General features: G+C 38.3%; 1 protein-coding gene across 1 annotated transcript in view; it reads left to right on the top strand.

Moving 5' to 3' along the window:
* Positions 1 to 12500, top strand: part of fras1 (Fraser extracellular matrix complex subunit 1) — a gene marked incomplete at its 3' end in the record, with an annotated part of 305792 nt that overhangs the window by 171875 nt on the left and 121417 nt on the right. Inside the window, exons 18-19 of the mRNA XM_080036137.1 lie at positions 1428 to 1568; positions 6848 to 6994. Coding sequence (XP_079892263.1) covers positions 1428 to 1568; positions 6848 to 6994 — 288 coding nt within the window. The remainder of the gene's footprint in view (positions 1 to 1427; positions 1569 to 6847; positions 6995 to 12500) is intronic.

Below are 12500 nucleotides of genomic sequence, written 5' to 3'. Positions count from 1 at the left end.
TTCTATACACACACACACACACACACACACACACACACACACACACACACACACACACACACAGTGTTAGCTCAAGTAGAGTACCAGTCTGCTCCTGCCACTGAAACAATCCATAGAAGAGTAGTTATAAACACACACATTACTCAATACATACAGTGTACTGTATACTACACACACACACACACACACACACTCAGCTGCCAGAGCCGATAGCACTGCTTAGCTATTTATTCTCCCCCTGCCAAAGCAGACATGAAAGGGGTGTGTGTGTGTGTGTGTGTGTGTGTGTGTGTTTGTGCATGCGTGTGTTTGTGCATGCGTGTGTGTTTGTGTGTGTTGTTCAAAAGGCCTGTTACAATGGTGGTGAACGAATAGTGTGGGGGCATGGAAGGGAAGTGTATATAATCCGGGCACAGGGACAGTTCATGCTTTTGAAGCCAAATTTAAAAAAAACAACAACAGAAACTAGTTGGGGAATGTTGCAGCAATGCTCGAAACCCTAAAGCTACATTTGATACACTGGTTAGAAGCGCAACAGACAGTGGGCAGTTTAAAGCTGCATTTGGGAACATGAAAGGAGGCTACACAATAGCACAAACCAGTATAATTTTTTTTCATCTCCAAATACAATTCTGGTATCATGCAAGAGACAGGATAAACTAAAATAGTGGTGGAACTTGGCTGCAGCTCAGGCCTAGATATATATTGTCTGGAACTATTTTTAGCCGAAGACCTTTACAGCAATAAGAGCGGTCATCCTTAATGCAGGTCTGATGCATTTAGGCTGCACTGCTGCTAAAGTAGAGCTAGGCTAGTTATATATAAAGCAAGCTTCACTTAACCCATTTTGGACTGTACAACTATTATATTTAGTATTTTAAAGATGGAGTCTGCAATTCTGGAGAATGCTTGTTGTCAATTATTTTTGTCTGTACTGTGTGTGCACTGGAGAAAAAAAAGTCTAGTGTTAATACACAGCCTAGGCTCTTTAAACTGGTATGTAAACTAATGGGGTCCACTGTAGCTACCAACATGCCAGTTTGCACATTAGACACTCAAAATAAGCTGTACTTTGTTTGTTTTAGTTTTAGTTTAGTTTAGTTTAGTTTTATTTGTGCAAATAAACAAGATTAAAAAATGGCAAGAAGATGCGCATAGACATACATAAATGCACGGGTGGGACAAAAGAAACCCCGAAGGGCTTATGAAGGATGTCCATCTGACATTAAAATACAATAAAGAAATGAAGTAAAAAAAAAAGAAAAAAGAAAAAAAAAGAAAAGACAAGACAAACAAAAATAAAAGACAAACAAAAATAAAATTAAAGAGATAAAACTACAAAGTCATGTTACAAAAATGAAAATACATCTAAGTACATTTTAGTGTGTGTTTGAGTATTAAAACCATTTCTCTGTGTCGTTCTTTAGAGTGTGACCCGTCCTGCTGGCTTTGCACCGGCCCGTCTGCAGATAACTGTACGTCCTGCTCTGCCCCGTACGCTCTACACGAGGGACAGTGTGTCACCGCCTGCCCACTAGCTTTCTACATCCAGGACAAACAGTGCACAGGTAAGAATGCAAAGACCTTCGCTTTTCTAATATCTATTCGCCTTTTTTTTTTTTTTTTTTAGATTATTTTTTGGCATTTTCAAGCTTTATTTGACAGTACAGAGTTGAAATGGGGAGACAGACAGAGAGAGAGAGAGAGAGAGAGAGAGGGGGGGGGATGACCTGCAGTAAAGGTCCACGGGTCGGATTTGAACCCACGACCACTGCAATGATGGCCGGAGCCAATATGGTACGCGCTCTATCCACTACGCCACTGATGACTATTCTATACTTGATGTATTTCATGCCCCTGTAAAGCACTTTGAATGGCCTTGTGTCTGAATTGTGCTATAGAAAAAAACTTGCCTTTCCTTGAAGAAAATAAGTGAGAAAGGAACAAAATGTACTCACTTTAGAAAGATGCCTCTTTGACAAGGTTAAGGTCAAGGTCAAGGTCACTTTTATTTATATAGCACCTTATAAGAACCTAAATTCACCAAAGTGCTTTACATAAAATACATAAATTAAAATACAACAGCACACATTAAAAAACACTTACAGCAATGACACAAAACAATTCATTAAAACGTAAAAGCCTGTGAAAAAAGGTGAGTTAAGACCTGGAACTCACAGACCGAAGCAATAAGAGAACATTACCTTTTATAATAACAGTAAATGTGCTCTGTTATTTTCATATTACAGTAGCACAGAACCAACAAACTTAACGGCCTTACACGTTTTTATATACTATAGTGGGCGTCCTGGTGGAAATGCACCTGTTGGAAGACCAAGAAGAAGAAGTACTACAGAATAAATAACTAAATACATCTTCACCTCATCACTTGATATTGTGGAAAGACTTGAGGCAGTGGTGGATGATGCCATCTTTAGTAACTATAGCTTCTTGTCCTTGAAGGCCACCGTAGCTTCTGTAAATTCTATCCAAAGGTTTTAGTTAGCAAGGGATCCTCGCCATCTAGAATCCCCCCACTATATCCCACTAAATATTCAGATATTACACACTGTACCTTTAAATATCTACTCTAGTCAGGGGTATTACCAGTGCCACTAGCCAATGATTATGATAATTGCCATTCACACACCAGTGGGATAGTTTCGACCACTACTGTTTGTCCAAATTAAGCCCATTTCCGTGGACTTTTTGAGCCATTAGCTGCTATTACTTCACCTCAGATGCTGCGAAAGCATTGCAATTATTGCCTCACCTCATTTTGACCCATAAAAAAATTGGTTTCCACACTGTAGGCGAGAAAAACATGTCCAAAATACTGTTCCCTTTTCTGGTGACAGGTGCACGTGTAGTTAACCACACGCGCACACACACACACACACACACACACACACACACACACACACACACACACACACACACACACACACACACACACACACACACACACACACACACACACACACACACAGTGGTTAACGGCACTAAGGAGAATTTGCTTGAAGGAAAACTAAATAAATAGCTTTTCTAGGAAGTCTAATGAAACCAAAAGATAATTGGGGAAAGGGGTTGGACAATTTCACATTTCTCCTGCCGAGAAAATTATAAATGTATGTTAGGAGATACTGTTAATGAGGCACATAATTAAATTGTAGGAGTTATTTGTTTATTATTTATTTGCTTCCCCCTGTTCTCGAATATAAACTTCAGCTTGTATTTGTGCAATGATGTAATAATAAAAAATAATAAAAAATAAATAAAATAAAATAAAATAAAATAAAATAAAATAAAATAAAATAAAATAAAATAAAATAAAATAAAATAAAATAAAATAAAATAAAATAAAATAAAATAAAATAATTTTGCACTGAGGAACTTTCAGTTTTTGTTATTTCTTGCAAAAGTGGTAGTGTTTTTACTACGCCAGCTGTTGTTCCTGGGTGAGCGTATACCCATGACAAAGGCATTAAGAAAAACTATATAAAAACAGCATTCTTTACACTGATGATCTCATTTGCTGTTACATGTAATTTATGATCATCAGAGGAACAATTAGACTGTTTCAGAAATATTTAAAACTTCCTCGTAGCACCTTTAAATAAAATGTAATGTAATGTTACATATTAATTTTCTTCGTTGTTGTTTTTGCTCCAAACTATGGCTGAGTAATTGAACTGGCAAACACAGACAGACAACTTAGGCAGTTAAAGCTGGGGTATATGATTCCTGATTGGTCAAAGTTAACATGAGCTGACACTTTGACCATTCAGAGCGAGGCTCCGATTCTCTGTTCTTATTGGCTGTTGGGACTGTCCATTCACTTTTGCACCGACTGTTGGTGTAGTAGAGCGTGTCAGGGAGGGACCATAGGGGAGGGACCAAAGAGAACAAGTGGAGCTGTTGAGGTATTTGGATTCGAATCTCTATCCCAACTGCCATTTTCTCCCCAAATCCTCCAACCCAGCTTTAAGAATGATGTTTTTAGATTACATTCACCCCCTTGAGGAGACCAAAATAAATGGGCTTTGTTTGCCTTACTTGGCCTATAGTCTCCGACAGTGTTAAATTGACTCATTAGAAAGTACCCAGATACCCTGAAGTAAGTATTGTATTTCTGTCTTAGAGTGAGTAAACTTTCACAACTTAAGTTTTGGTTTGCCGGTGCCTTTAAAATGCCTGGGCGGAAAAAGGACTATGTATCTAGTTTAAAAGCGCCATTAATCGATATGCTTTTTATAACTGCAATTAATCAAACGACTGTGTGAGTAATGTTGGAAGAGGGTGGATGGTAGTGACAAAGCCATGAAGAATTATCAGCAGCTCCAAAGATCGTTTAAGACTCTTTTATAAAATCGTTTTTTTTTTGTTGTTTTTTGTTTTACGGCACATTTGCACATTGATGGTTGACTCCTCAACCCTGTTTCAAGCAAAAGCAGGAAGGTTTTATATAAAGCATTACAATAGGCAAGGCAAGGCAAGGCAAGTTTATTTATATAGCACAATTCAGACAGCATGACAATACACACTTTTGTAACTTTTCTAGCATCAAATAGCAGACAAAGTTGGTGAAGAAAGACTAACAGCATGTTAAAGGAATACCTCACCCGTACGGAACCGGCATTCTATCATTATAAAATCACTAATATAATATAATGAATGAGGTTTTTCTTCCCTCAGTCTTCCCTTGGCTCAGCTGTCCTGTAAATCCTAAACCTACATTTTTCCCATGTGTGATGTCACGCATGGGACAATTTAGGGTTAGACAGTGAGACCATAAAACACTCTTTTCATCTCCCGAAATAACATAGTTAGAAGGATTTTATGGATTTGGGTTTACAGGGACTTCAATGGTAGGTTTACATTTCATAGGGTTTGATAGCTTGATTTACTCTGCCTTCAGGACACTTATTTCTTATAAATATATCAAGATCAAATACAAACACGATTTGTTGGACTTTGAAATATTTCCGTGCATTTCTTTTTCCTCGACCCCACGTTATACTTATAGGGCGGCAGTGGCGAAGTGGGTAGGGAGATCGCCTCTGGAGTGCAGGGTCGGAGGTTCGATCCCCCGTCTCCCCGCCACATGTCGAAGTGTCCCTGAGCAAGACACTGAACCCCAAATTGCTCCCGATGGTTCAGAGAGCGCCTTGCATGGCAGCTTCTGCCATCGGTGTATGAGTGTGTGTATGAATGGGTGAATGTGGTAAGAAAGGTAAAGCGCTTTGAGGCTGAGCAAATCTGCTAGAAGGCGCTATATAAGTCAAGTCCATTTACCATTTAACATTTACTTGTGAATGAGAAATAAATCCAAAACTATAAATGAATGCAGTTTTGACAAAGTGTAAGAAAATGTGACAGTTTAGTGGGGTTGATAATAAAAAAATGTACTATGCCTTCAGGACACTTTTTTACTTAATGAAAAAATAATTTGGTTAATGGTGGTGGGAATAAATTAATAATAAATGGTTTCATAACTCGTCCCATCCTAATCAAAATATGTCTAATGAAAATGATGTACCTGCTATTTGATGTTGTTAGTCTAATGGTGCATAAGATTATAACATCAAACATGGACGTCACATCTAATAGGATTTTTAATTTTTTAATTTTTTTTGTTGCAACCTCTCACAATCTTACAATGTGCTTAATCATTGGGAAAAACACACTTAATAAAACATGGCAGAATGTAATGAAAATTTCCATCATGAAAAATGTGTCTGTACTATAATTATTTAATCATTATAATCACTACTTTTCCACTTTCTCCTCTCTCCTATCTGCAATTTAAAGGTGCAGTGTGTAGAATTTATTGGCATTTTTCAGATTTTTTTTTATTGAACAAGTTTCACAAACAAAATGGTTACAGGTTTTTAGGTAGCTTAAAACAATAAGGAATGCTATTAAACAGATAAAAACATAAACCAACAAAAGCTGATTAAAAAATATATCATGGAGCATGTGTTGGAAAGCAATCTTTTCATCTTTTCCCAGGTTAAATCAGATTATTTTTTAACACTATGTCCCCCTACTTTGCAGCATGTCACCCCGTCCTGCCAGACTTGGGACCGTGCTGGCCCAAACCGACTGCACCTCCTAGAATCTCGTCACCACTAGATTATGCCATAAAAATCTTTATTTACACAATGCACCTTTAAATTTTACCCTTTGTCATGATTTTAACTGATTCAATCTCAGATGTTATCTACATTTTCTAAACAAATGTTTTCTTAAAAATGCATGGAAGACAAAAAAAAAAGAATTACAAAACCAAAACAATTCAAGGTGTAAACAGGCAGCTAAACACAACAGAGAAAATAACACCAACGTTAAAGGGGCACTGTGTAACATTTTAAGTAATTCATAAGCTAAAATCAATATCCTCATTCATAAATATGTCCTCATTGGTGTAAAATCACCTCTGCCAAAAATCTGAATTATCCTCCTGAGCGGAGAATTACAAATATTAATATTACATTTTGTACATTGAGCAGGCAAGTCTTATGGAGGCTTCCATGTTGGTTGGAATGTCATCAGGTGCATTGTTTGTGATTTAGAATTGTTCTTGTCCTTGAAGGCCACTGTAGCTTCTGTTATCATTCAAAAGGGGTGGGGTTACCCAGGGAGCGTTGCATTCTAGAACTTTCTAGATCTTTCTTGATGATGTCATATTACACACTGCACCTTTAAGAAAAAAAAAAAAGATAAAAAAAAATGTGGAATGCCAAATATAAAAATGTTCTTTGACATAAACAGTAGCTATTCTTCAGCCTTTTTCCAGAATAAATCAGATTTTTTTTTTTTGCCTCCATGTCCCTCCATTTTCCAGCTTGCCACCCGTCCTGCCAGACTTGCTCGGGCCCGTCCCAAGCTGACTGCACCTCCTGTCCAGCGCTGGCTTCACTACACAGCGGATACTGCAGGACAGACTGCCAAGAGGGAAGCTACCTCAACCCAGCCACTGGAGAGTGTCCCAGTAAGTGTGTGTGTGTGTGTGTGTGTGTGTGTGTGTGTGTGTGTGTGTGTGTGTGTGGGTGGGTGGGTGGGTGGGTTTGATTCTGTGTGTGTGTGTGTGTGTGGGTGGGTTTGATTCTGTGTGTGTGTGTGTGGGTGGATTTGATTCTGTGTGTGTGTGTGTGTTTGTGTGTGTGTGTGTGTGTGTGTGTGTGTGTGTGTGTGTGTGTGTGTGTGTGTGTGTGGATGCCGGTGCCATACACATTAGTGAGCAATTTGCATGAAGCTTTCATCATGCAAGCTGCCATGAGAGTGCTTGTATTTTTAGCCCCTGTGTGTGTGTGTGTGTGTGTGTGTGTGTGTGTGTGTGTGTGTGTGTGTGTGTGTGTGTGTGTGTGTGTGTGTGTGTGTGTGTGTGTGTGTGTGTGTGTGTGTGCCCGCCCAGTGGGAAAAGAACTAGCGACTCTGGCAGGGCTAGTGACTTGCTTGGTCTCTTGCGTGTCTGTGGCTTCAACAAGATAAATCATTCATGAGAAGTACCAACCATCTCAAAATACATTTTAAATGTAACATAGAAGTTCTTAGATCAGTAACTTTTACCTTAAAGCCCTGCACTTGGTTTATTTTGAAATACGAGGTCTGAAGTGGGCAGCAGTGGCGAAGTGGGTAGGAAGATTGCCTCTGGAGTGCAGGGTCAGAGGTTTGATTCCCTGCCTACCCGCCACATGTCCAAGTGTCCCTGGGCAAGACACTGAACCCCAAATTGCTCCCGATGGTTCAGAGAGCGCCTTGCATGCCAGCTACTGCCGTGTGTGTATGAATGGGTGAATGTGCTAAGAAATGTAAAGCACTTTGGGGCTGAGAAAAGCGCTATATAAGTCAAGTCCATTTACCAAATGTGTGAATGTGTGTGACTGCTGTATGTTTGTGGTGGTGGTCGGAGGGGCCGTAGGCGCTGAATGGCAGCCACGCTTCCGCCACCGGTATGACTGTGTGTGAATGAATGGAACCTGGAACCCTGTAAAGCGCTTTGAGTGCCTAGAAAAGCGCTTTATAAATCCAATCCATTATTATTATTATTATTATTAAAATGATTACAAAAAACTGTAAATGTAAGTAAAAATCACCATTTGGACACAAACCAGATGTTGTTTCTCTCTGTAGCAAATAGCAAACAGATGTTTAGTAATTACAGATAACTTGTGCTTTCCAGAATTTTATTGAATTATTGGATAGAATTGTGTCGAATTATGATGATTTTGGAACGCACAAACCCATCATTTTTCCCACAATCACTGTCTGAATAATTACTGTTTGGCCAATGCGTCATAGTCGTTAAAAAGAAAATTTGAAATCAGTCCAGTCAGACTATTTGGCAGGATTTTGAACATTGTTGCTTGCATCAGCTGGTTTATCATTTTAATTCAGGATACACTCAACTTTACACACAAAGACACACACACACACACACACACACACACACACACACACACGCACACACACACGCACGCACACACACACACACACACACACACAAGCAGATAAGCATGGTCAAGCACACTTATTTGCATCCTATAACACACACACGCAACCCTCATCCCAAATGGGTCAAGCTCAGCCAAACTCAAGTTAATAAAATATGTCCTATGGCACTTCTGGGCCAAGGAAAATACTGGGGTCATCATTTTGGAGGACACACACGCACACACACACACACACACACACACACACAGACACACACACACGCACGCACACACACACAAACACACACACACACACACACACTTTTATATACGTATATACACAAAGCTCCCTCTGGAACCCAGAATCTCTTACATACACCTTCTCCTTTATAATTTATTATTCTCGTCTTTATGTCACGCTATGAAAGAAAAATCAATGTTTTAAGATCATGGTTAACAAGATATAGAACACCTCAAATAAATGATGTAGCAATTAAAAAGTTCTGCAAATTGTGAAGTTCTATTCTTCTAAAGTTCTAAATTCTTAAGGTGCTATACGAGGAACTTTTAGTTTCTGTTCATTCTAGCGCCCCCCTTTGGAGAAAAAGCGGTAGTGTTTTTACTACGCCAGCTGTTGTTCCTGGGTGAGCGTATACCCATGACAAAGGCATTAAGAAAAACTATATAAAAATAGCATTCTTTGCACTGATGGTCTCGTTTGCTGTTACATGTGATTTATTATCATCAGAGGAAAAATAAGACTGTTGTAGAAATATTTAAAAGTTCCTTGGCTACTTTAATTGTTTTGCTATTTTAAGTTAGAATGTATGTGTTGTTTAAACCTGCAGTGTGTAGAATTTTGGGTTTTATTTCCTAGCAGATTTTGTAGAAAGTAATTATAATATCCATAAGTACGTTTAATTTAGTGCATAATAGCTGAATTTTTGTTTTTAATTATTATTTTTTCCCTTAGAAAGGGTCTCATATATGTCCATATTTCTCCATACCATGGACCAAGGCCTAGTGCAGCCATCTTGAAAGTGTCATAGTTGGAATGTCATCAGGTGCATTGTTTAAAATTTAGAATTGTTCTTGTCCTTGAAGGCCACTGTAGCTTCTGTTATTATTCTAAAGGGTTGGGGTTACCCAGGGAGTGTTGCATTCTAGAACTTTGTAGAACTTTCTTGATGATGTCATATTACACACTGCACCTTTAAGCCGTTAGAACCTTGCACATAATATCACAATCAACAAACAAAAAAATAAAGTATAATGATATGGTATCAGACAGTATCGGCATTGGTTGATATCTGAAACCCAGATATGGGAAATGGATTGGATTAGAAAAAGTGGGGATTAGTGCATTTCTATGTCACACACACACACACACACACACACACACACACACACACACACACACACACACACACACACACACACACACACACACAGTCTGGGATTACCTCCACCCACACACCGGTATCGCCGCTGTTACATAACCTCTTAAGGCAATCACAGCTGTTTCTCTCCCACTCTCTCTCTCTCTCTCCCTTCCCCCTCTCTCTCCCTCTATCTCTCCCTCTCCCTCTCTCTCTCTCCTGCTCTCTCCCTTTATCTCTCCCTCTATCTCTCTCCCTCTCCCCCTCTTTCTCCCTCTCCCTCTCCCATTCTCTCTCTCCCTTCCCCCTCTCTTTCCCTCTCCCTCTATTCCTATCTATGAGGGTTACGTTACTCTCACATACATAAGGGAATGCCATGGCTTCAGTGCCGCAGTCTCTGTGGCGCAATTGGTTAGCGCGTTCGGCTGTTAACCGAAAGGTTGGTGGTTCAAGCCCACCCAGGGACGAAGTATATTTTTCCCCTCTCGTAAAAGTATGTCCCAATTGTAGCATACTGCATGCTAACTACACACTTTCTATGATCAGCTGTAGTATGTAGAATACATAAACACATATCACAAGGGCTGTGTTGGAAAAGCCCTACTAACGTCCTCCCTCCTACATACTCAACATGTATATTCTACATACTGTCTACTTAACCATCGATTGTGTATGCAAGGATAGTTGGACCGTATTTTTACCCTCTCGTAAAAGCACTTATCCCAATTGTAGCATACTGCATGCTAACTACACACTTCTATGATCAGCTGTAGTATGTAGAATAGTAAAAAGAACGAGAATGTGATTTGGAAGACAGGGAAATAGTATCTGCAGCTGAATCTTATAGCCACAAATTGTACATGTTTTTTTTTACCCTCCCTTTAAAAGTATGTCCCAATAGTATGTCACAATTGTAGCATACTGCTTGCTAACTTTTAAACTTTCTATGATCAACTGTAGTATGGATAATAGTAAAAAGAAAGAGTATGTGGTTTGGAAGACAGGGATAGAGAGCAGAAAGTCTATAGCCACATACTGTATGTTTACTGTGCAGCCTAATTGTGTAGGGGCCATTATTATTTACCGACATATAAAGACTAAAATAGACCCGCACATTCGATATAATGGATGCATCACCATAGAAACAAGGCACACTGTTCCAACAGGGAAATTAAAAGACATGGGATACTGTGGTCAATAAAGAATATACAACTCTCCATGGAAACGCATTGAAGGCACACTGGTGACTACAGTAACCGCTGCAATGAGGTTGAGAATCGATGTGATTTAAAACTGAAAATCTTTCGCCAGTTCTTTTTTGAAAACGGGTTTGTTTTTTAACATCTTAGGGGCCTTTAAACCTGCAGTGTGTAGAATTTTGGGTTTTATTTCCTAGCAGATTTTGTAGAAAATAATTATAATATCCTTAAGTACGTTTAATTTAGAGCATAATAGCTGAATTTCTTTTTTTTTTAATTATTATTTTTTTCCTTAGAAAGGGTCTCATATATGTCCATATTTCTCCAGACTTTGGACCAAGGCCTTGTCACCGCCATTTTGAAAGTGTCATAGTTGGAATGTCATCAGGTGCATTGTTTAAAATTTAGAATTGTTCTTGTCCTTGAAGGCCACTGTAGCTTCTGTTATTATTCGAAAGGGGTGGGGTTACCCAGGGAGCGTTGCATTCTGGGACTTTGTAGAACTTTCTTGATGATGTCATATTACACACTGCACCTTTAAGCCTCTGGAAAACCTGTTCTAACAATATATGATTTCAAAAGGCGGGGTCTCACTAATCATTTACAAAGATCGTATGGAAATCAATAATAAAACTTTTTTTAAATAACTGCTTTTTTTACTGTCTAGGTTAGACTGTTTAACAGGACTGTGTGGGTGTGGCTGTGTCAAATGGTCTTCATGGCTACAGTTTTTCATAGAAATTGATTAGAGATTAGTTTGATTTGATTTGATTTGATTAAATTTATTTCAGACATATCAAACATACAAAACAAAATGAAAAGCATGGAAATACAATAAACAAAAATTATGTTTTCACAAAAAAAAATAAAAAATAAAAGAAAACAAATTATCTGTATTGCTGAGATATGCCTGAAAAGGAGCAGGAAGAAGTATACACTTATTTAATCCTACCCCTTTTCCATAGTAAAAAAATAAAAAATAAAAATATTTATTAAATTAGTTCAAATACTTATTGGTATTAGAACTAGAGCCCGAGTGAACCCAGCCTTCATACTTGTCTGGACCAAGCCACTGTTTGGGAGTTTACAGGTGATACTCATATTATTAGAATATCATGGAAAATGAATTGGAATTGAGGCAAGAATTCATTCAAAAGGGTCCCAAACCAAGTACTGAGTACATATCGATGATTATACTTTATATAGGGCCGACATTTCTGTATTTAAAATCCCTTTTTTATTGATTTTTATGTAATATTAACATTTTCAGAGATTTTGAATGTGGGGTTTTCATAAGCTATAAGCCATACTAAATACAATTATAACAAATGAAGGCTTGAAATATCTCACTTTGCATGTAATGAGTCTATACAATATTTTAGTTTCACCTTTTAAGTTGAATTACTGAAATAAATGAACTTTTGCACAATATTCTAATTTTTCGAGTTTCACCTGTACATCCTCCATTTTTGGGAAATCTTAAACAA

This window comes from Ammodytes marinus (assembly GCF_949987685.1).
Source record: "Ammodytes marinus genome assembly, chromosome: 2".
NCBI lineage: Eukaryota > Metazoa > Chordata > Actinopteri > Uranoscopiformes > Ammodytidae > Ammodytes > Ammodytes marinus.
Note: the sequence above shows the minus strand (reverse complement) of the source record. Positions and strands in the feature narration are given on the sequence as shown.